A 24,563-nucleotide genomic window follows, 5' to 3' on the forward strand; every position below is an offset into this window, starting at 1 on the left:
AACTCTCATTCACTCACCGGTGACATCTGACGATTATCTTGCAGACATTGAATCTGTTCTTACAAACTAGTTTTGTCAACCATATGATGTTATAAAATATAGAGCTTATCAAAGGGAGAAGTCTTTTTTTTTTCTTTTTTGGTATACGTACTGTTATATCAAACTGAAAGTGTACGTGAAGTGAATTTTTATGTCTTGAGATGGCTTAGAAGTACTGATTGATTAATGAGAAAATTTGCCGCTCTAATTTCTTACTATAAATTTCTTTACTTTGTGCATTGACTCGTTCATCTTTGAAATTATCCAATATATATAGATGCGCAGCGAAGCTTCACTTTGCTTGGTAATTAGAAGACTCAAAATATAAAGAGGAACAGTTACATAAACTAAACATTTCTGCATAGATCCTTCTAATAACAATTAAAAAGGGTAAATAGAAAGCAATAGCTAGTTTTTTTGAAGGATATATCAAGCTTTTGGAATGCTTAATTTTGAAATTAATGTAAATCAGGTTGCTGGAAATGGGCTAAGCCTGGCCACAGGGACACAAACCAAGGGATGAGCTCTAGGAACCATGATCCCAGGCGTCTCTTCCATGTTCACAGAACCTCCACCCCTAACCTTCGAATCAAAGCATTGAATTATAGCAGCCACAGTTGCCTGCACAACCTGAAGAGATAAGGTAGTTCCAGGACAGATTCTTCTTCCACTCCCAAAAGGCAGAAAATGAAAATGCTGCCCCCTCACATCCAAAGGGCTCTTCTCACTGCCCTCCTCAGCAAGAAACCTCTCTGGCTGGAACTCATCAAGTGGGTTCTCCCAATGATTTGGGTCCCTATTGATAGCCCACACATTCACAAAGAGCCTGGTCTTTGCTGGAATAGTATATCCATTGACAGTACACTCTTCTGTGCTCTCCCTTACAACCATTGGGCCTGCTGGGTGAAGCCTCAGTGTTTCCTTTACTATTGCTTGGAGGTAGGGAAGGTTAGCAGTATCCGACTAGTTTTCTCCTTTTCTTTATTTTTCCTTTTGGTGGGGGGTTGCAGGATTTCAACCCACATTCAACTTTTGGGTTTATTATGCTCAATGTTGCTTCGAACTCTAACATGATTTGATAGCCTAAGGTTAAGTGGATCTGTATGTAAACACTAAAAGAATTCTAAATAGAATACTGTCTGGTCTTTCAAAAGGCTTGTTTATATTACACCCCCATATACTGTCTGGTCTAGTTTGGTAATATTTCTGTTTCACATGCTCTAATTCCTTTGGTTGATTTAAAACTTGCTCAGAGTTGATGAAGAAAAGAAACCCATAATTTTGATAAAAATTCTGATAAACGAATCGGAAGATCTTTTTGCTCTTTTCAGAGGTTTGAAATTTTTGTAGCGTTGGTTTCTCAGTGTTGATTCTCATTTTCTGGTGTCATTTTCTCTTTGGTTTTGTATGAGTCTCATGCATTAATTTAATCATATTTCACTTTTCGGCCCCTGGAAAATCAAGCAGACGCTGACAAGCGATGTTGGACAGAACTCCATCGAGCAGGTTAGCAGGCTGTTGCTGGGAGCATATTTGGTGAAGGAACATCTCTTGCCATACTTGAGTTATGGATTTGCCAATAGAGTTGAAAGTCGAGAGGGAGCTGAAGTTGCAATCTATGATTGTAATACAATCTCCCAGCATCAATTGACTTTCAGTTTATCTACTTAGTTTTCTTCTTTGTTGGCAATTGTATCACTGTATTTCATGTGCAGGTAAAAGATTGACGGCTTTTGCACCGACTTTTTTTCCCAATCAAGGTCGAAAGGAAGAAATGGCAAAGAAAAGCACGCACATGGCCTAATTTTTAATCTCGTATCAATACTGATTATCAAGTCCAAAAGAGCATATACAAAGCCCTTTGCCAATTGATTTTTAAGTGGAACCGCAATTTCTTTCATAATATCATAGCATATTTTTTCATATTGTGAAGTCTAAGTCACACGTGCTCCACTTCATCCAATTAATTGTCCGCACATTAGACTTTGAAATTTCATGATATATGTTACTCACTGGAGATTGCTGATGATGGAATATCTACTTCCAATTTAGAGCTTTCCATGCAATGATTATTATATGGATTTCTTGGCTCTCTTGCCAATGCCGTTGTATGTCTATCATGAGGATGTCAGGGGTTTCGAGACCATCTCTCTCATTCACTTCGATTGCATCAGCAACATCTTTTGATTATCTTACATTAGCTGTGTAATACTTAGAAACTAGTTTTAGCAATTGCATGATTGAAAATATAGAGCTTGTTCATAATGGAAAATCATATTCTAATTATATATCCTAATGGTTAATGCTGAAAATCACAGCCATTGGAAGGTCTACCTTCCAACTCAAGGACTTTCCCACTTAATATACTCAATTATGTCTGTGTGCCCAACTTTCCATCGTATCTTGTTAGGGTCTCCATCTTTCGGCCTCTTGGTTGCACTATGGTTTTCTGTTTTACCGCATGAAAGAACAACCTATCCTTAAAGGCTCCACTTATCCAAGTTGGGACAATTGTATTTGATCCATATATAGAGGAATAAATTTACTTGCAACCACCACGAACAGGGGAGGAGCTGGGTGCAGGCCTCAGGTTGTCATGACCCCCGACTCCCATATACTCCTTATTATTTACCATCTAATATATGTAGTAGCTCAAAAAAAATTAGAAAAATAAAGGAAATACTTTGTATAAAATATTTGAACATTTTAGGTGCATGAAACCTCGAGTTTGTACATAATTTGTATGACTATGATGATATGAATGTAGGTATGTATAATGTACTTGTTATATAATCAGAAAGCCAATTGGCAGACACCTAACCGGCGTGCCAAGGTGCTTACAAAGGGAACCGCAGCAATTCCGTGCATGCATACAAACTTACAAACACATGAGATTAGTTCTCGTAGTTAGACAACTATAGAACCACTACTGGTCTTCGAGATAACTTGTATGCATGTAGTGAAAGTGCTTACTAATATATAATTTTCGGAATGAACAAAGGTTTTTTGTAGTAAAAATATGATTAGTGTTCAATAAACACTAAACCCTAACTTTCCACGAACGATAACAATCGTGTGAGTAAACTTTTTTTTCCTTATGAATTTGAGTTTACACAATGATTTTTTACTAAGTTGGTTTGGAAATTCAATTTTTGTGAATTCTGTATTTATCACTTACCATTCAAATTCAGCTTTATATGGAAATGATTTCCTAAAATTTGTTGGCCAGTTTGGTAGAAACTACAGCACAATGTTACAAATAGGGACGCAAGACTGCAGTCCTTTGTCAACCTTCATAGATATGCTTACCAAGTCCAATATTTGGTCTTTTTAATTTTCAAGGGTTTTATATTTTTCCCTTTCTTTAGTCACAAGTAAGAGATCTTTCTGCCTATCAGATTCATTGAAATTTAGGTCATCTAGGTACATAATGGAGGAAAACACCTCCACTCTTACGTTCTCAAATAGAAAGGGAGTCAAACAACAATTGTTGGCTCGATACATATTGGGATCTCTTATCGGATCGATAATTTACTGAAAGTGTATGTGAAACTTTTTGTCTATAGATGCATGGTTGTAAATACTCATTATCTTTTTCAAAAGTTTTAGAGTGCTTTCATATTTCTGTGTTGGATTGTCAAAGTGATGTGTAGACCAAAAGTTTAAAAAACACATTGATTGATTTAAAGGTTTGAGAATTCAAACAAAGACTTTTGAAAAGTTCATATGGACCATTCGTGATAAAAACCCTAAGGAGAATATTGATGAATCTAGAGCTTATTTTCTTGAACGAGCTACGATATTCATAGATCTTAAATGTCTTTTCTTTTTCTTTTTTCAATTAAATAAAAGAATTTTATAGCAATATTTTGAATACTTTGCTAATTCTGAAAATTCAATTTTCATGAATTCTGTTTTTCTCAATTACCTTTTTGTACTCATCTTTCTATGGAAGTTATTACCTAAAATTGGTATCACTAAGAAGGGTTGAGGGACCCAGCGATAATCTTCCTCGATTCACATATGCTTTTTAATCTCTTTTTTAGTAGAAGCGATAGTCTAAACTACATGAAGATGGGGTTTTTTCACTCACACACACAACTAAGATGTCATGAAAGTTTGAACCCGAGGCCTCTAGTCTGCAAGTCAATGCCCTTTTTCCACCGGACTAGAGCCCGTTGGCCATATATGCTTTTTTAAACATAAGAATCACAGGCACATTAATTTCTAGGACAACGAATCAAGGTTCTGAATCAAACTTTATCCTTGCTTTGCCAAAAGAGCGATATCGAAAGCATACATGAACTTGAAGTCTAATCGCCTTGTTGATTTTATAATCAGAAGGATTTCATTTATAGTACATGTTGATTTTCTTCTTCAAGGAAAAAGCATTTTATAGAAATCATTTTATAGCAATAACTTAAATATTTTGCTAAGTAAGTTAAAATTTTCATTCTTCAAGAATTTTGTATTCCTCATTTACCATTTAAATTCAGCTTTGTATGGAAATTATTACCTAAATTTTTTTGGCACGTTTGGTTAGATAAAATGGAATACATCACCATGTTATAAATAAGGAGCAAAGTCCGTGTCATCCTTCATAGAAATCCTAGCTAAGTCCTATATATAGTAGGTCTTGTTTTCAAGGCTTTCATCATTTTCTCATTTCCTGCAAATCTGGTTTTTTGAATTCTAGGTTTCCTCAGAAAATAATGGAGGAAAACTCCTCCATTCTTAGGTTTTCAAACAGAAAGAGAGTCAAGGGACAATTGTTGGCTCAAAACCTATCGAGATCTCAGATCTCGTTGAATCAATGATTTACCAGAAGAAATGACTCCCAATTGAAAGTATATTCTCATTCCTCTGCTCTCTTTTTTTCCTGCTGTTGTGTGCTTGCATTTTAATTTTACTCAATGTTGATTTATTTTTCAAAAGTTATAAACTGTTCACTGGTGATGAAAATTTTCGGGTTTAGTCAGATTGCACGTTTTATCGATGTCACCAACTGAGGAAGCAGGATATCTTGAAGAACTTTATGTCTCAGCATCCAGAGTTATTCAACTTACTTATCACACAGCCAATACCCCGGGCACTATCAAGGATGAAGACATACATGCGTTAGGGACTACTCTTGGATGCCAAAAGCCAAGCTCTAATTATGCCAGTGTAGTTCCATCCACCATGCATATAATCTAGTTTCTGACCAACTCTCATTGACTCACCGGTGACATCTGACGATTATCTTGCAGACATTGAATCTGTTCTTACAAACTAGTTTTGTCAACCATATGATGTTGTAAAATATAGAGCTTATCAATGGGAGAAGTCTTTTTTTTTTTTTTTGGTATACGTACTATTATCAAACTGAAAGTGTACGAGAAGTGAATTTTTCTGTCTTGAGATGGCTTAGAAGTACTGATTGATTAATGAGAAAATTTTCCGCTCTAATTTCTTACTATAAATTTCTTTACTTTGTGCATTGACTCGTTTATCTTTGAAATTTATCCAATATATATTGGATGCACAGAGAAGCTTCACTTTGCTTGGTAATTAGAAGACTTAAAATATAAAGAGGAACAGTTGCATAAACTAAATATTTTTGCATAGATCCTTCTAATAACAATTAAAAAGGGTAACATAGAAAACAGTAGCTAGTTTTTTGAAGGATATATCAAGCTTTTGGAATGCTTAATTTTGAAATCAATGTAAATCAGGTTGCTGGAAATGGGCTAAGCCTGGCCACAGGGACACAAACCAAGGGATGAGCCCTAGGAACCGTGATCCCAGGCGCCTCTTCCATGTTCACAGAACCTCCACCCCTAACCTTCCAATCAAAGCATTGAATTATAGCAGCCACAGTTGCCTGCACAACCTGAAGAGATAAGGTTGTTCCAGGACAGATTCTTCTTCCACTCCCAAAAGGCAGAAAATGAAAATGCTGCCCTCTCACATCCAAAGGGCTCTTCCCACTGCCCTCCTCAGCAAGAAACCTCTCCGGCTGGAACTCAAGTGGGTTCTCCCAATGATTTGGGTCCCTATTGATAGCCCACACATTCACAAAGAGCCTGGTCTTTGCTGGAATAGTATATCCATTGACAGTACACTCTTCTGTGCTCTCCCTTACAACCATTGGGCCTGCTGGGTGAAGCCTCAGTGTTTCCTTCACTATTGCCTGGAGGTAGGGAAGGTTAGCAGTATCAGATTCTCCTACCAATCTACTTTTTCCCACTACAGAATCAATCTCTTCCCTTGCTTTTTCCACCACATTTGGGTGGTTAATTAGCTCTGCTATAGCCCATGACATTGTTGATGAAGATGTGTCAGTCCCAGCGCCAAACATGTTCTGTAAAAGTTCATATGTCAGATATGTCAGTTTCCTTATAGCCCCAAAGCCAAAAATAAATACCAACGTTTTTGAGCTACCATGGAATCATGTAGACGATAATGCCGAGACACAAAATTAAATACCAAAATTTTGGGACTTTAAATGATATACTGGGTGACGTGAGAGCACGTATGGCTGTTAGGCCCAATATGTTCTAGTACTATGAAGAAAGTTGAGGTTTCACCCCAAAATCAACTGTGAGTATGGGGCAGTGGCTAAACTCCTTATAAGTCCATCATAGGTCCCTTAACTTTCTAAGGCAGGACAAATACTTTCAACACAACTTTTTCATAATTGTTAATTAATTTGGAAAATAAAATTTTGACGACTCTAGTCTCTAGCTGATAAATGTGCACGTAAAAGACTATTTACCATGATAAAGCTTTTAATGTTTTCTCTTGACAATTTGATCTCTGAGCCTTGGTCTTCATATATATCAAGCAGAATATCAAGCAAATCCAATCCATCGTCACCCTCCCTTTCCTTAATCTTCTTCCTCCTTTCATCTTCATGCTCCTTTATAATCTTTTCCATCATATCATCGTACCTATCCCGGACCTCTTTAAGCCTTTTTCCATATCCTTGCAAGTCGAAATTCTTGCAGAACCAAAACATATCTGTAAAATTAAATTTCCCTGCAAGCTCATTCATCTTTCCCACCAACTCCCTCACCATGTGGGCTTCTTCGTCTTGTTCCGAACACCGTCGTTTTAGTGCCATCCTCGATATGATGTTGTTGCTTAGCCGCACAAGCTCTGACCCAACATCTAGTTCTTCACCTTTATCAGCTTTGCTTAGCACAACATGTAAAAATCGCTTGATCTCGTCATCCCGAATCGGCAGATTCTGCTCTAGGATTCTGCCTCCGAGGAGTTCAGTCATGCAAAGCTTCTTCATGAACTTCCAGTAAGGTCCATAGGGAGCCATGGCAAAGTCCGTTGAGCCATAAGTGAGGTAGTCTACATTCGCCATCTTGGGGCGGTTCAAGAAGGACGTTTCATTGGTTTTGAGGAATTCTTTGGCCATTTCTGGTGAGGAGGCAACGACACATGGTATGGAGCCAAGGAAGAGATGAATTAAAGGTCCATAGCGGTTCGAAAGCTTGTGCAGGCCTTGGTGAGGGATGCGGCCAAGGAGGTGGAGGTGGCCAATGATTGGTAGGGCTCGTGGACTTGGAGGGAGACTTCTAGGCTTGGTGAAGATGGTTCGGAACAAGATGAAAGAGACTAACCATACGAGGAAAAATACAAGGTATTCAAGGAAACTAGCCATAATCATTTGACTAGTGGACTATTAACAAAGAGTGCTAGAGGTGATTAATTCCATGAGAAACACTTATTGATAGCTCTTATATATAATCTTCTAAATTATGGAGGTGGAGAGCTAATCACATCAATGAGATGACGATCAATGTGCTAATTAACAATTAACGATAATAATTGAGGCACATATAAGCACCCATCAATTGCCTCACATAATCTAGTACGTAAGAAGTTGGTCCTTTAGCATTGTCCTAAAGGGTTAATCTTTTACAATTTATAATGGGTTATCTGCCTAAGTGGTTTCATCATGTCAATATATCAAGAATGTGCTTGAGAGTGTTTTTTGGTTAAAACACTTCAAATAATGGACATGAATGTAGCCTTTTTTATGTTATTCAACAAATGTCGCCATAAGATTTCATCTTAAAACTTCTTCAACAAAGTGGAGACTAAATGTCACAGACCAAATAATCATTGCGGACATCCCAAATTACAGTGTTGAAGTCAACCTTAACAAATAAATTGCAAGATCTGCTGCGACTAATCGTATACTGGTAAATCAAAAGATCAAAGCGGATGAGAAATTGTGAGATTCGCATCACATATATGCGAAAATACAAGTTATATGCAACAGAACTGTTTCTTATCTATATTTGGGGATCATTGTCTTCGCTGGTCATCATGTCCTTCCCTCCATTATTTTATAATGCGAAACAAAAATCCGTACGCCCATTAGCTGTTTGATGTCAGCCAAATTTTGTCAAAAAAACACAAAAGAAATAGGATTTTAGGACCACAAATAAAAATAGGGTGATTCTAATGTGGTCCTTAAATCATTAAACGTACTTTATAATAAAATTGTAATTAAAGTCACCCCAAAAGAATAAAACTTTAGATGTCTAATAGACATCTGACCTAACATCGTTTGTATTAGGAGGACTGTTTTTGGATAAAAGCTTTTGGACTTCCTTAATTTTCAATATGATGTAAGCCTAGGGACCAGATGACTAGGATGGGCAAAGATTAATTAAGAGAGATACATATCTTCATAACCTTCTGTCATTGATTGAAGGACTATTTGTATTTAATTGATGTATCTTCATAACCCTAAAAAGAGAGATTAATTCAGAGAGATACTTATCTTGTTGGTTGCTGAGTTTTGGATTCTGCTTTGTATTCTTTTTCTTTCCCCTATCTTGCTTAAATGGGCTTTTATCTTTAATAAATTTAGATTTAAAAATATTTCTTGTTTGCAATCAAAAACCACCTTCATGGAACAAAGAAGAGTGACTATAGTGGTCTGGATTAATTGCGGGTTGAACCCTGAAAAGAGGATTATTTGGATGGCTCTAAATCAAAATTAAATACATAAATTTTCAGCGATAATTTTCTTTACTCCATTAATTCAAGCACGTCAACTTTGGCCAATGGGGCTAGTTTAGTGGAAAAGGGCTCCCCTTTCCTAACTTTGGCAACAACAACAAAATGATGGCTTGTGTACCCGAAACATACAAAAATTACTCCAACAGATAATGAGCTATATCATTTATCTCCTACAACATAACCTCAAATTTTAAAACTCATCATTTGCTACGTTTTGAACATATTGGCCCTTGCCTTGTCCAGCTCAATGCTGTTGAATGACAAGTAATAATAGGTTCAATCAGTGAAGAGGCAATTGCTTCCACAAACTTCATTTTGCTTTAACAATCGGTAGGCAATTGTTTAATTATATAAGATTATGATGAATCGTGATACGGACATTATTAGATTGATATCTGTACTACTGAATAACAATTTCCTATTACTTCTTTGTATTTGATAAAATAAAACAATCTTTACAATAACCAAACTTAACCCCCACACACACACACATATATATATATATAAGTAGCCCTTCATACAAAACACCTTTTTTATTTTAAATATTCAACAATTACATATGCTTAATACGGATTGAGACGTGCTATAGGGTATAACACAAGTGATTTTGCCATTTCTGCTGCAAACCCTGACCCTAATTCCAAATCAATCTTCTCCCCATCCTTGACTTTCCAATCAAAGCACTGTACTAAGGCTGCAATCGTCGAGTGCATCACCAGCATAGCAAGAGATGCACCAGGGCAACCTCTCCGCCCACTTCCAAACGGGACGTATCGAAAATTCCAGCCCTTCAGCTCCATTTGATGCTCTCCAATTTTCTCCTCTGAGCTATCCAGAAACCTCTCTGGTATGAACTCATCTGGATCCGTCCACAAATCTGCGTCGCGCATGATTGCATAAGCATTGATTAGGATGCGTGCCTTTGCCTTAACAATTGAACCGTATACCTTGCAGTCCTCAATACATTCCCTAATGATGAAAGGTCCTGAAGGGTGAAGCCTTAGGATTTCCTTGATAACAGCTCGAAGATAAGGGAGATTTGGGATGTCTGATTCTCTGACCAACCTCTTAACCCCCACAACTATATCGATCTCCTCCCTGAGCTTCTTGTAAACTTGTGGATGACTGAGGAGCTCTCCCATGGCCCATTGCATGGCTGCTGATGACGTGTCAGTGCCGGCCATGAATATGTCCTAAATAAGCACATTCAAAATTATTAAACAATTGGGTCAGTAACAAAAAGTGTTTTCTTACTCGATATCTGATATGTTATGTTATCATACTGTAAATTTGGCACTACATTTTAAAATAACATTTCACCTAATTAACGGTCTAAATTAATTGTATGTCAATGAAAGGGAGACAGAGACAAAGAGAGAGAGATCAGTATAGCCTGCCAAAGAATTGAAGATCTTACAAGCAAGAAGGACTTAATGTCATTCCTTGATAACTTCACTTCAGAAGTAGGGTCTCTATATATCTCCAACAATATATCCATCAAATCTCTCCCTTGCTCTCCTACTTCAGACCTTCCTTCATGCTCTTTCATGATTCTCTCCACCAGCCCATCAAACCGTTGTAACACAGATCCAAGCTTCTTCGCAGTACCGGAGAAATCAAATATCTTGAGAGGCCCCAACACATCACCCACACTCAACTTGGCTCCAAGCTTCATGCACTCATCAATGAGCTTCTTAATCTCCTCGGCCTCATTGTCACTTCCCGAGCATCTCGTGCTCATCACCATCCTACATATTGTATTGTTCGTCAAGGTCGTTAGTTCACTGCTCAAATCGCAAGGTTGTCCCTCTCTTGCCCTCTTTGTTACCTTCTCCACAAGATTCGCCACCTCCTCCACTCGAATATCAACGGATAAATTGAGTTGTGGGGCAGCCAAAAGCTTATTCATGCAAAGCTTCTTCATAAACCGCCAGTACTCTCCGTAGGGGGCCAAGAGAAATCGAGAGCCTCTATAAATGAAGTGCTCGGAGGAACCAAATTCGGGCCTCGAAGAAAATATGATGTCATGATTCTTGAAGATTTCTCTGGCAACTTCAGCACTTGAAACCACAATGCATGTGGCAGCTCCGAGGCGTAGCTGCATGAGAGGGATGCCATAGCGGCGAGCTAGTGTTTGGAAGGACTTGGGGAGGACAGAGCCAATGAGGTGGAGGTGACCAATGATGGGTAGGGCTGGTGGACTAGGTGGGTCTTGACTTGAAGGCTTTGGTTTCATATAGCTTTTGATGAAGAAGTGGACAAGGAAGGCAAAGATAAAGCAAATGAAGAATGGCAAGTAGTAATAGGGCATGTCAATAGGAATATAAGTGGCCATATGGATTTGTGGTAGAGCAAATATTGTTCATATGTTAGGGTTGGGATTCACAATTAGCCTAAATATATAGTATATGCTTTCCCTTTTGTTTTATGAGTGGGGTATCAATGAGGGCAGGCTTTCAATATCAAGAATATATTTACACTTTAATATTTGTCCTGTGGACACAAAGAAAGTTGGTATGGTGATGGGGTTGCTGGAAACCCAATTAGAATCTTGTTCCCCAACTTTGCTTTATGGAAAAGACAAACAATAATAGAGTTCAAGAAGGTCCTTAAGTTCTCAAATTTTGAATTTTGGGGTTTTGATCAGAGGACTGACCGATTGCAAAACCTGAAAGTCTTGTGTTTGGTGCTTTGCTAGCTTAGATTTTTATTATCTTCATCATAATTGAGTGGTCCTCGTACGAATGGTTGTGGTCCTAGAACATTGTTTAATAAGATAAGAAGATTAGGGCACCATCATTATGTGTCATCTCATCCTTAATTAAATTCCATTCATGTAATATAAAAATAAAAGTACAAACTTGAACAGAATTAAACAACACCAAAAAAGAGGAGGAGGTTTTTTTTTTTTTTTTTTTTTTTTTTTGTTGTTGGTTGTCAAGCTTGAATTTCATTAGATAAATAAAACTCATGGTAGATAGCTTAATGAATTAGCTAGATAAATAAAACTCATGGAATATGTACTCTTCGACAAGGCCCAAAAGAGTACATAAGAGTACATAGCGCACTGTCAAAACAAACAAAGGCCCAACAACAAAAGAGGCGCAACAGAAAAGCAAGAAAACCTTAGTCACCATGAGTCATTTTATAGTGAAGGCCTTAACCGTTGAATCAAATTAACTAATTTGATCCAATAGTTAATTAATTTAATCTAACGATTAAGAAATAAAGTCTCATCCAAGGGCTTTAGATAAGACCATCTGTAAAATTCTTGTAGTCGGCATAAGCAAGGGGAAGCACCCAATTGCCCTTTGTTTTTTTATTTGGGCTTTGGTTTGAAGTCCTTGTCTTGGATTTGTCATTTTGTAAGATGAATAATTTCTTGTTTTTCTTATTGAAGAAATGATAATCAAGCTAAGGGCCCGTTTATTATTCTACTTAGATCCAATTTTATAAACTCAAAAACATATTCTCTCTCTCTCTCTCTCTCTCTCTCTCTCTCTCTCTCTCTCTCTCTCTCTCTCTCTCTCTCTCTCTCTCTCTCTCTCTCTCTCTGTTAGGTTATGTTTAGCTAAGGCTTTTTGCTTTCCTTGACAACTTTGTAATTGCACATGTAATACATCGCTCTAGGTTAATTAGACTAGGATAGTCTAATTTTAGATGATTACTATGGCTAAAATCAACAGTGGCACGATGCAATCAAGATCTTCAAAGATAAATCATGCATTGTATAAATATTAGATTATGTTTAGCTAAGGCTTTTTGCTTTCCTTGACAACTTTGTAATTGCACATGTAATACATCGCTCTAGGTTAATTAGACTAGGATAGTCTAATTTTAGATGATTACTATGGCTAAGATCAACAGTGGCACGATGCAATCAAGATCTTCAAAGGTAAATCATGCCTTGTATAAATATTAGGACATATCGAGTCAACGTGATGACTAGTCATCCATTACTGCCAGCTCATTCAATTTCTCACGTGTTACCAGCTATAGTTTTCTATCCTGATGACTTTTTTGTCTTATTATGAAGTCAATGAGTGGCTGCCAGTTGGGGGAATTTAGGGTAGATTTCTTTTTGGGTAAAAATGGAGGCTACAATACTGTAGCCATCACTTTGACAGAAATATAGAATTTTGAGAGCCTTTCTTCTCTGCTTTTCTTCCTTCTCTGTGAAGTTTGGGTTTTCATTATGAGATTTTGAAAAATGGTTTTTAAAATATGCTTTGATATTTGAAATCCTCTTCACATTCATTCTTCATTTTTGAGAGAGAGAAATAGAGTCATCTTATTTTTCTCCTCTGCAAATGGTGAGATGAGTGAGATATGAGGTTTCCAAAATGATATTTTCAAAAAAAATTTGAAATCTGCTTTGTTATTCAAAATCTGCATCTATGATAGTTAAACACATTCTCATTCATATCTAGATCAGATTCTTGGATTAATTTCTTCAAGAATGGTTTCTTGAAGAAATCGATCTTTTATTCATTGAATTTACATATTCATCGATCTGTCAATCCGGAGCTGAGTTGCGGTGCCATGGTGAAAGCGCTGATAGACTAGCTACCATTTCCATGAAGCACAAGCTACTTGCTCAACTAAGTTTGGAGAAGAAGGTTGCACGTGAAGGTAGTGCTCATTTCCTAAATAGACCTAGGATTGCTTGAATTTGTGATTACTTTTTCTATAAGAACCTTCTTAACTTAGTTGATTGCTTGGTCGGAGTGATGAACCCTAGTTTGCCTGGTCGGAGTGATGAACCATGGTGGGTTTTTGGGTAAACATTTCTGGTGTGATTCTCTGATTTATATGCCTAGTCATATTGTTTGTGTTATATCTGAAATGTTGATGAATGTTCACACATCTATCACTCTAGTTGTTGCTAGCACAGGGAATGCCTAGATTGACCGGTCCTTCTGAGTGTCTAGGTTGTCATGTAGTTATCTTGTAGGCTTGCAGGGATTTGAATATTTGATATGTTGTGCATTTGTGTTATGCTTATATGTTCATAGGTCTATGACTAGTTATTCACTAGTCATATTGTCTCCAAGTTTATTTGATCATTATTGTCATACATCTGTCCATTGGGGTTTTAATTTACCCCTTTCACTTAAGTACCAATTACACTCTCTCATGGCACCCGATTCGGTTTGTCTTCACGAACCAATAACCATCAAAACCATTCTATTTATTTTCCTTTTAAGTTATGAAAATTAATTTTCAAATGAACAGGGTATTAGCTGGTTTGGAGACTGAAGAGCTATGTTGGAAACCTTTCTATAGTTGAGCCTGTTACAGGACATGGGCACCATTTGAATGCAAGGGATGCACGCACGCAGCACTACTAAGTTTGCCTTTGCAGCCTCTTCCTATATTAAGAGCACTTCCACCAGTTAGCCCTTGTCATGGGCATGAGGAGCCCTAGGGCGATTACTATTCATGTGAATAGACGCCTAGCTCCCAAACAAATGTGTGTTTCAAAGTTAGCCCTTGCCATGGCAAATACTATTCATTTTTTGTTTTTTCACAACTTTGTTTATTTAAACAATTAATTTGAATAATATTTTCGGATAAGATTTTTGGGTTCCTACGTGTCAATACTATTCATATCGGATAAGATTTTCGGTTTCAAATTTCATATAAATTTCAAATTTCAGATACATTTCAAAATTCAAATTTGAGATAAATTCAAAATTTGAATTTAGATACATTTCAAATTCAAATTCAGATAAATTACCAATTCCAAATTTCATTTGAATTTCAAATTTCAGATAAGATTTTCATCCTAAAATTGCGCACACGTATTTGTTGGTATTTATAGAAAAAACATCAGTATTTTTTGGGTATTTTTCAAATTTTTCGATTTTTTCATTTTTTCATTATTTTTGGCGATTGAATTGTCGTTGGATTCTTGGAAGAACTTCATCAGTGCCCGAGCATCGCCACGTGGAAGAAGCGTTGTGCGACTTCGATTTTTTTTCATTTTTTATTCGCGAAAAATGAGAAGCGTTGGATTTGGAATAAAGTTGATCGATGACGGCACGTGGAATAGACTCAGTCCACGGTAATGGCGTCAATTTTTAAGTTAGCGCTTGCGCGCAACGCTAAAAATTTAAGCATACTTGACATTAGTCAAAACGAGTTTTGTTGCTCTGGACCTCCCAAGGGCTAGCCCAGCAAATTTTTTTTTGGGCACACACCTTGCCCTGACAGCTTTGTGTTGTTGGAAACACCATTTCCCCATCCCTCCCCAGCTTCTTGGAAATGCTCTAAAAGTCAAGTCCTTGCTCCATTCTTCTCCATTGTTCTTTTATCACAAGTCAAGTCTAGGCAGTCTGTGGAGGAGCAAAAACTTATATGTATGAGGATAGCCTTGTTTTGCTATTCTGAGCAAATAATACAATAACATGTAGAAAGTTATCATATGTGTCATTGCATTATTGGCCGAGGATAGTAAAAAGTGTTATCTCTGTTATATGAGAGTTTCTCTCATGGAGGAGGGGCTAAGAACAACAGTGGCCTGCACTAAAGGTAACTGCTTGCCATTTAGTCCACGAGCTTGCTATTTTGAGCCACACTCTTCTTTGTTTTGTATTAATATATAATTTATGCAAAGGCGGAACTAGAAATTTTTCAACAGTGGGCTAGCTTAAAATCTAGTGATCTTGTTAACTTACAATTTCTATATTGTTTTATAGAAATAAGAGAATACATTAAATTATATAAAGCACACTAGTTCATACTCTATGAACTAATTTCCAATAAGCTTTAATATAAAACATATACATATTAATGTGGCCAAAAACCACTAGATTCATGCCTAGTAAAACTAGAAGGAAATTTAATGATAAAGTGATCCAGTGCCATAGAGACAATCTTGCTCAAAAAATTTAGCTTGCTGCTATTTCCATCTCCATGTCCTGTTTCTCCACCCATCTTATCTTCAAATTTTAAAGACAAATTTACCTCTTTGTAAAATGGCTTTTAAGAACTTAGGACAAAACACCTCAACTCACATAATCCACCTACTCTACTCTCTTTGGTTTTTAATGTCTCCTAGAAATGCATAAATTAACCTCCACCATTCTGAGCAATCCCAGCTCATCCTTGAATAGTGATTCAAGAGAGCCACCAAGCGCATAGCAGAACATACATGCTATGCCATTACATCTTCATCCCAATAGTCAATCGTGGCAGTCACATTATTGCATCCAATCAGCCTTGACCATATCGTCGAAACTCGGCATCTCATGATATTTGAGATTTCAAATCTGATATATGAATCCAAACAAGGATAAGGTATATACGTCTTGAACTCACAGGACCAGTATTGAATTACTCCCCATTTACAAAATGCAGTGCATTTTAACAAAGTCTTGTAAGTTTTTTCACCCATCTTACTATTGCCTTTCGTGAAATCGATCCCCTAGTAGATCAAACGCCTCAGCACCCTTTGCATCCCGGCACAAATTTACCTCTTCATAACTCAACTACTAATGATTAGCAAAGAGAATTTACTTGAATTAATAATTAAATGGTATTTTATGAATAATGGTGGGTAGAAAGATAGGATTGTGTTTTTAAAAATTAACATGGTGGGTGGGAGGATAAGATGCGTAGAGAAATAAGACAAAGGTGGAAATAGCAGCACTCAATATTTATTATATAATGTACCACCATTGCAAACAGCCAATACTTGTTCTTCCTCTGGTTTGGTTCTTATCTTTTGCTCATGGTGAATATCCATACCACAATACATTACCCTACCGGCTTGCAGCTTGGTTTTTGCAATCACTTCAATTGGTAATGGCAAATTTAAACTCGTCCCACATAATTCCAATACTAATTCACTTTTTTGGATCAAACATTCCCACTTCCCCTGTTTCACTTCTTCCACTTGGCTATATAACTTACCAACTGTAAGAGTAAAAATGTGGAGGAGGCTTGACTTTGTATCGAGCCGAACTCGAGTAGCAGGTATGCAGTAATCTGAATCCAGACATGACATATCTCAGCCTGCTGCTAGATTTATTTCTTTTTTCTCTGTGATAGGCAAATATTTCCTTCTTTCTCATCAACTTGTTCATTTTTTTCTAATCCCATAGTATATACTCAAATCAGCAACCGAAGTTTCCATGATTTCCGAATTAGATATACAAATCTTAAAACCATAGTATACAATGACAGTCTCACATTTAACTGCTGCATCTATGAATGAACATAAAATTCCAGAACATTAGAGAATCAAACTGCATTTGATGAGAACAAATGCTTCACGTCATAAACGAAAAGTAATTGGCATCATTGTACATGAGAAATGATCTGAACAAATACAACAAAGATGGAGATGTGGCCCTATATATACACCATTTCAACCACTTATCTACTGCTAAGACCATCAAAGAATGATGGCAACTAGACACAAGAATATAGTAACCTCACACTGAGAACTTTAGCAGTGATAACTGCCCCTGTATACTAAGACCTAAAGCACATTAAGTTTCAAAACAAAAACAAAATCTGCCAAGTCAAAGTAAAGTTATCACCAGAAGATGATAAAAGTCATATGGTAGGCAATATCACCAGAAGATGATAAGAGTCATATGGTAGGCAATATCACCAGAGGATGATAACCGTCTAACTGAGTATCAAAACGGTATCACCAGAAGGTGATAAGTCTCACTGAGGGTCAGAAATGTATCACCAGAAGGTGATAAGCCTCAACTGCTCTAAACCTTGTCCAATCTCCTATGTTCCAATGCTAATGTTGCTGCTCCCTCATCGCATTGACATCAAAGTTCGAACTCTTTTCTCCCTCTCAGCCTTCTTAGCACTGGGGGTCCTCTTCAGCCTCTGAAGTTCTTCCATCACCACTTTCTCAACTGTGTCAATTGAGTTCAATAGTTTCTTCTGTGGTGTAAGAAATTCCCCTTCAGCAGTCTGAGTGTTAGTGGCCTCCCTTATAATTTTCTGCACTCTACCAACGGAAGGAGGTGGGCATTGCTTGGTTCGAACAGCTGAATATGGAGTAACAGGAACACCATGCTCAAATTGAGCACCTGGCACTAGCAGATATTGATCAAGTATATTCCGGCCCTGTGGAACTTGACCCTCAGTGTGTTGGCCATCGTTCTCAACCAAGCGTGCTCTTCTCCTTTCAATGGCCTGCTTAGAAGTATTAAATTGGGCAATTGAAGTATGGAAAGAGATATTCATATTGTATAACAAGTATGAGCTAATCAATGAACTAATCAATGCATTATACCACAACTAGTATACAAAGTACATACAATAGAATAAATGTGCATACTATTAAGGCCAAAAAAGCTGAACCAACACACAATTAACGCTAAACTACCTGTTTGCCAGGAGAACTGGGACCTCAGATTCCTCATAATAAAAATAAAAATAAAAAAACTACTCAACTAAATTTTTATACAACTTCTTACTATACACCAAACACATACACATGTGTTTTTCATCTTTATAAATTCTAAACCGCATGACAACAAGACATTAATGCAGTCCAAGAGAACACAACAAATCAAGATTTAGGGAGACATGCGCTCAACACATTAATTGCTACAGAATAAGAATCAATCAAACCCAGACCAAATTGCAATAAAATTAATACGTCAATTACTACAAACAAAGAAAAAGTGAAACCCATATGATATATCAATCAACCACGAAATGGGTTACTTCAAATTAATCAAACAGACATGAAATTAACTCAATTAAATTAAACCAAGTTAAACTAAGAGCCATTCAATAAACCAAGAAATGGGTCACTGCAAACTAATCAAACAGACATGAAATGAACTCAATCAAATCAAACCAATCAAACTAAGGCCATATACAACCGTCAGATTAACGCAATTAAATCCATCGCTCAATTAACTAAACAAGCAACACGGAAAGACAAAGGGTCAAGAAAGTGACTCTTACCCTCACAACAGCACTGATATCCTGGAGAGGGGTTCTTGGGTACCAAGAAGGTAACACGCTGTTACTGGATCTGCCCCTTCTCCGGCGAGAACTCCCGGCCGGCGGCGTGTTCTCTCTGGCCGGTGTCGTAAACCCAAATGGGATCCGACCACGCCCATTTCCGGTCCTCGGAGTCCTCAAACTGCTCCTCAGGAGCCCTCCACCACCAACAACTCCGGTGGCCCCAAACCCTAATGCTGTTGGGGCTCTCTGTCTCGCTGGCGTTCTCGACAAGTCTGGAACAACCTGAAGAACCTGCTCTGGCGGATCTATGTAAATACTGCGATTGCGCGATAGCCATTGAGCATAGGTGTCTGCGAGATCAACAGGCGGCCTTGAGAGTCTATCTCTTGCTTCAGCCATTTCACGACACAAACTGAAAAGGCAAAAGGAAATTTAGATCAAACAGAAAATCAAAGGGAACTGTCGCAAGAAAACGCGACGAGTTCCTGAATCAGATCTAAACAGTTTAAGAGATTTCACAACGGAAAAGAGAGCAGAGCTCTCAGTTCCCCAGAAAATGCAAAATTTTCGGAGGCAAACTACTATCAGAACTTCTACTATTAGGGGTAACCATATCAAGAAACCCCAAAATTTTACCGACCCAGATGACATTTCAATCGGAAATGATAATCTTAGGGGCGATCCAGATGCTTCATTTTAGCATACAAATCGACCTAGAGAGAAACCCCGATGGCCATTGATTTACCTGGAGGAGAATTAGGGTTTTGGAGCGTTTTCGTTTGACAGCGTAAAGTGGGGGGGTCTCTGAAAGTAGAAGAAGAGAAAGCTTGGATTTGTGAGAGAGCGAATGGGCAAATTTTCAAACTGGAAAAATGGGCGGTCTTGTAGACGCCCAAACCCCAACCCCAAAGTTTCGCACGTGTTGGGAAATTTCGCACGTGTTTGGCATTTTATCTTTTTCTTCTTCTTAGCGGGATCCAAATTTCGAATTGTCTTTGTCCATTAAATTTCAAATTTTCTTAATGAGCGGGATAAACAAGCCAAGTTTGTTTTTAGATTTTGGATCTCCAAGTTTTTTCTCATAACTAGATTTCAAAGTTTAAATAAATTGTTAGATTATGGAATAATTGATTTTCTCGACTATGATCAACGCTTCTTTTGAAAGCCATCAATTTTGAATTCGAGTAAACACAATTGTTTAGCTATACAGTCTAGGCTCTCTACCCTATTGTAAAAACCTACCGAGTTTTGGTTTCATATCTCACGAACGAGACTTTGTTGTATAGTTAATTAAATTAAAATAAGCATCATATTAATTTATGAAACAAAAAATTGCAAATTGTAATCATACCATGCCTTTCGAATGAGAACATAAATGAAACAAAACAAAAAACTCCTGAATGCTGCGCTTGAAGTGACCAAAATCCAAATCATACATCAATTCTGAGAAACTTTGTACAAAAGATTCTATATTCTAAAAAGTAGAACAAACAGCTTCCAATTCCATATACTAATATGGAGGCTGTTTTCTGGAAATTAAGCCTCAAAAAAATTGAAAGTAAAAGTTTGATAAAATTAGGAGGAAAAGCAGCAGCCCCCCTTCCTGGAGGCATCCGACTCTGGACTAGGAACGATAATCGCAGTTCCCTTTAGAAACCCTGAATCTCCACCATCTTGAGCATTGGAAGCAAGGGTCTTCTTGCTCATTATCCGGTATATCTCCATTAAAATCATCAAGAAGGCGGTTTCGACATTGGTGGCTTCAAGAGCAGATGTCTCCATAAAAAATAGGTTCTCTCTTTGAGCAAACTCCTGTGCATCTTCAGTTGGCACTGCTCGGAGACTTCCCAAGTCGCATTTGTTGCCGATGAGCATAATAACAATGTTCTTATCAGCATGGCCCCTTAATTCCTCCAACCACCTAGCCATGTGATCAAATGATTGGCGCTTTGTCATGTCATAAACCAGCATTGCTCCGACTGCGCCTCGGTAGTATGCACTCGTGACAGCTCTGTACCTGAAGAGATAATCAAGGGGATGAGTTCTAGAGGCCATAAATTATAATCAAAGACGGAAAGCTAACAGTTTGGAAGGGAAAAAAATAAAACCAAATTGCACTCTTTGTATTTTGGCAAACAACAAATGTTACAGAGATTTCTTGCAATTACTCGGTCCAAGCTGTCACTTGTTAGGACATTTTGAGGTTTCACAATTCTATGTTTCCGAAAATGAAGCCAAAAAGAGTCTAAAAGTTTGTTTCAAGCTCTTCTGCATTTCATATATAAGCAGCTTCATTCAATTATAATTTTCACAGAATCTAATATCCATTTGAAGCTCTCATGTAAAAGATTCTCCTTCAAAGACGATAAGCGCTTCCCATGTCCATATAGTACATCTACATTGGAAACCACTGAGACCAGATTGTAGCAAGAAATGGATCCTAAATAAGCAATCAGTGAGATGTAACCCGGTGAGATCTCATTCTGTCCACACAGAGTGCATTAGTAGAGTCCCTAACAAGTAACAACCTAGATCGAAATTAAGATTTGTTTTCGGGTGCAAGTTTCCAAAAAATCAGTCATTCATCTTTAATTAAGTCAGAAGGAAATGGATGCTAGGTGAAGGAGGTGATCAAGAATGATGATGCGTGGAGGAATCAACAGCGAAGAGATAATGAGGGGACAGAATTCAGATGTGTTTGGAGGGTTGTACATGAAGGTGAAGATGGAAGAGCAAATGCAGCTCCTGAGGTGGCAGACCTCTGTCTACACCACCATTTGTGAGCAGCTTGATGAGATGCATAAGACTAATAAAGAGGATCTTGCTGGCTGGAATGAGGTGGGGACGTTATATTGCAATCCGTCAATGGCATCTGGTGGCCACAAGATAAATTCAAGGTAGCACAGCAGAGAACCCCAACAACTGTGCAACTTCAAATCCTTAAAAACTGTATTTCATCTCAAATTTCTGAACTCACATATGATGCCTTCAAGTTAAACACCTGTTTTGTGTCTCTACATCATTGCTGTGTGCAACCTTAAATGCAGCACCATTCTATTTCATATGCTTTCGAAACCAGACATTAGATCCAATCCTTGAAATCTGCTCATCCTGCAGCACCTTCTGTTTTATTGATTGGTAAACATTTTTGTTTAAGAACAAATGGAACAGCAATTCCAAAACAAACACAAGTGGAGCCCTCCAACTAGAAATGCAGATCCTTTATTGTTACCATCCATTTAATGGGTATGCCTTGTGCAACAAGATATCCTAGATGATCTACAAATAATAATTAAGCAAAATTTTCATCATTTTCCAAAAATGAAACAAGAAAAGTTATTGGAGACAATGGTGCACCTTTCTTGGCCAGCAGTGTCCCAAATCTGAGCCTTCACCGTCTTGTGATCGAGAACAAGAGTTTTCGTCTGAAATTCGACCCCAATTGTGGCTTTCGAGTCCACACTGAATTCATTTCTAGCAAAGCGCGCGAGCAGCTGTGTTTTTCCAACTGCCGAGTCTCCAATTAACACCACTTTGAACACATAATCAATTTTCTGATTGTAATCTCCGTACAAATTCGACATCCTCACCGCGATCAAACCACACCAGATTGCTTCTCAAACCCACAATTTGGAACATAAAAAACAATATGAAACAATGCTGAGTTTTCAGATCAACCATGGGGTACATTTTGCTGAACATGAAAAGCTTGTGTTGCATCAGAGCAGGGATTGGGGTATGTTTGGAGAATTACCGAAACAGAGAGGGAGAGAATGGAAAATGTGGTAAAATTAGGGTTTGAAAGGAAGAGGAGAGTTTGTTAGGAGCTGGACATGGTGGTTTGGTCATTTGTGGAGAAGGGGAGGGAGAGAGGAGTTAGAGGCGGGGAAACCATCGGCTAGTACGGGTCCCATTAACGGTTTTTCAAGTTCACTGTGAGAGTAGTTTTGAGTGTACTTGCCGGTACAACAGTTTTGGTACAAGTGGTGAGATCTGGATCGTCTGTTTGATGGGTAGGGCCCGTAAAAATTCTCATTATTTTCTACATGACGACCACCAATAATAGTCACATTATTCTATTTTGAACTTGACTTTGTAACGCAGACGTCATGTCACATGCTACATAAATTGATATAGAAATTTATGTGATTAAGTTGATGTCCATAGTATTATTGAAAAAAAATGTTGGAAGTGATTGAGTATTTTATAGCTAATAGTTTGGGAAATAATAAAAGTCAATATCTTCCAACACAAACTACATTTCCTTTCACAGTGCTCACGAGCCTCCCTAGTATTCATGGTCCATGGTCTACGCATTGCAAGGCCTCCCACGTCCTCTTCAATCATAAAACCCCCAAAACACGAGAAAAATTTGGTTTTAACGGAAATAGTATTATTTTATTATTTTCGGTCAATAAAATTATGTCACGTGCAATGACGTAGCCAGTTAAGGCCCACAAGGGTCAGCTGACCCTCCTCCAAATTATGCAACAAATGCATTTGTTATGTGTTATATTTGATTTTCTTGGGTTTCTATTATAGATGACCCTTCTAACTTTCTAACTCTAGTTAATTGTTATTCCTTACTTATATATTTTTTCCTATATTTATCTTTACTCCCTTCCTTTTTAACTTCAATCTTTCTATTCTTTCATTTATTGAGTTCTCTTACAGTTTTTGTTATTGAATCGGCCATCAATCAAGTAAATCTCTCAATAGCTATTCAGTTCTCTTTTGAGCAATGTTTTATGATTTGATTCATGTCAAATTATTTCTTTGTAATTTATTGTGCGATGCGGGTTATGATTTTAAAAGATAACAATTAAAATATACAATAAAAAATATATTATGTTACTATTCACAATTTTTCCAGGCTAATAATGTTGACCCTCTTTGAGAGAATTCCTGGCACGCCACTGGTCACGTGGAAAAGTTATTATATGTAATATATCATTACTAGCTAGAGATAGTAAAACAATATTATTCTCATTTCATACAAGTGTTTCTTCCAAAACAACAGGTCCGCAGAGTCTGCCAGCTAAAGGCTTAGGCAGGACCTTTCTTTTTCTGAAGAAACCTAGCTACACAGAAATAAAACCATCCCTTTTTATCTTCCAAAAAAGGACAAACAAGATGGTGAGATCATCGGCTTTGATACTGCGATTTTGTTTTGCTGGCTGCTAAATATTTAGTGCTGAGTTTACCTTTTGAAAACAGGATAAGGTTCAGCAGCAAAAGCAAAAATAAATATCTGTGACCAAAAAAGGAAAAAACTACGAAAAAAAAAAAAAAAAGTCTTCAGATCATAAATATGTGGTTGGCATCAATAATTAAAGGTATCCACGATCATACAGGAAACCAAAGATCTTGTACAGGATCAATAATTAGATGCCTTGAGAATTCAAAGATCTTGTACAGGAAACCAATTTATTACCATAAACTAACTTTTCTTCGCCACATTGATTGTGCTAAACTTTGTTTTTTACTTTTGCCAGATGAGTTGGATAATCAATTCTTCGATATATTTCTTGTTGGAAGTA

At 37.4% G+C, this 24,563-nt stretch overlaps 4 protein-coding genes and 1 pseudogene across 4 annotated transcripts; all 5 read right to left on the reverse strand.

Annotated features, from left to right (window-relative positions):
* Positions 1–507: 507 nt before the first annotated feature.
* On the reverse strand, positions 508–930 carry LOC148914747 (cytochrome P450 93A3 pseudogene; annotated as a pseudogene).
* A 4,694-nt stretch (positions 931–5,624) lies between these two features.
* LOC103339322 (cytochrome P450 93A3-like) lies at positions 5,625–7,720 on the reverse strand. The gene is made up of 2 exons (XM_008242591.2): positions 6,797–7,720; positions 5,625–6,382 (listed from the first exon to the last, which is right to left on the reverse strand). Exons 1-2 carry the CDS (start codon positions 7,700–7,702, stop codon positions 5,750–5,752), a joined length of 1,539 nt encoding a protein of 512 aa, XP_008240813.2. The 5' UTR covers positions 7,703–7,720; the 3' UTR covers positions 5,625–5,749.
* A 1,863-nt stretch (positions 7,721–9,583) lies between these two features.
* Positions 9,584–11,452, reverse strand: CYP712A1 (cytochrome P450, family 712, subfamily A, polypeptide 1). Its single transcript, XM_008242592.2, has 2 exons — positions 10,487–11,452; positions 9,584–10,262 (listed from the first exon to the last, which is right to left on the reverse strand). The coding sequence occupies exons 1-2, from the start codon at positions 11,402–11,404 to the stop codon at positions 9,633–9,635; spliced, it is 1,548 nt and encodes a 515-aa protein (XP_008240814.2). The 5' UTR covers positions 11,405–11,452; the 3' UTR covers positions 9,584–9,632.
* Positions 11,453–17,308: 5,856 nt separating this feature from the next.
* On the reverse strand, positions 17,309–19,929 carry UVI4 (uv-b-insensitive 4). The gene is made up of 3 exons (XM_008242593.2): positions 19,769–19,929; positions 19,021–19,435; positions 17,309–18,237 (listed from the first exon to the last, which is right to left on the reverse strand). The coding sequence occupies exons 2-3, from the start codon at positions 19,420–19,422 to the stop codon at positions 17,851–17,853; spliced, it is 789 nt and encodes a 262-aa protein (XP_008240815.2). The 5' UTR covers positions 19,423–19,435; positions 19,769–19,929; the 3' UTR covers positions 17,309–17,850.
* A 504-nt stretch (positions 19,930–20,433) lies between these two features.
* On the reverse strand, positions 20,434–22,896 carry RABA4D (RAB GTPase homolog A4D). Its single transcript, XM_008242594.3, has 2 exons — positions 22,381–22,896; positions 20,434–21,040 (listed from the first exon to the last, which is right to left on the reverse strand). The coding sequence occupies exons 1-2, from the start codon at positions 22,605–22,607 to the stop codon at positions 20,599–20,601; spliced, it is 669 nt and encodes a 222-aa protein (XP_008240816.1). The 5' UTR covers positions 22,608–22,896; the 3' UTR covers positions 20,434–20,598.
* Positions 22,897–24,563: the final 1,667 nt, after the last annotated feature.

Source organism: Prunus mume, linkage group LG8 (assembly GCF_029339155.1).
Source record: "Prunus mume cultivar Tortuosa linkage group LG8, ASM2933915v1, whole genome shotgun sequence".
Taxonomy (NCBI): Eukaryota; Viridiplantae; Streptophyta; class Magnoliopsida; order Rosales; family Rosaceae; genus Prunus; species Prunus mume.

Excerpts from the sequence above, each read along its gene's own strand:
- CYP712A1 (XM_008242592.2), bottom strand. The coding sequence starts at position 11,404 with ATGGCCACTTATATTCCTATTGACATGCCCTATTACTACTTGCCATTC. Across the intron at positions 10,263-10,486 it reads ACATTAAGTCCTTCTTGCTT|GACATATTCATGGCCGGCAC; the intron begins GTAAGATCTTCA and ends GTGCTTATTTAG.
- UVI4 (XM_008242593.2), bottom strand. The coding sequence starts at position 19,422 with ATGGCTGAAGCAAGAGATAGACTCTCAAGGCCGCCTGTTGATCTCGCA. Across the intron at positions 18,238-19,020 it reads ATATCAGTGCTGTTGTGAGG|GCCATTGAAAGGAGAAGAGC; the intron begins GTAAGAGTCACT and ends ACTTCTAAGCAG.
- LOC103339322 (XM_008242591.2), bottom strand. The coding sequence starts at position 7,702 with ATGATTATGGCTAGTTTCCTTGAATACCTTGTATTTTTCCTCGTATGG. Across the intron at positions 6,383-6,796 it reads ACATTAAAAGCTTTATCATG|AACATGTTTGGCGCTGGGAC; the intron begins GTAAATAGTCTT and ends GAACTTTTACAG.
- RABA4D (XM_008242594.3), bottom strand. The coding sequence starts at position 22,607 with ATGTCGAATTTGTACGGAGATTACAATCAGAAAATTGATTATGTGTTC. Across the intron at positions 21,041-22,380 it reads GACACTGCTGGCCAAGAAAG|GTACAGAGCTGTCACGAGTG; the intron begins GTGCACCATTGT and ends TTATCTCTTCAG.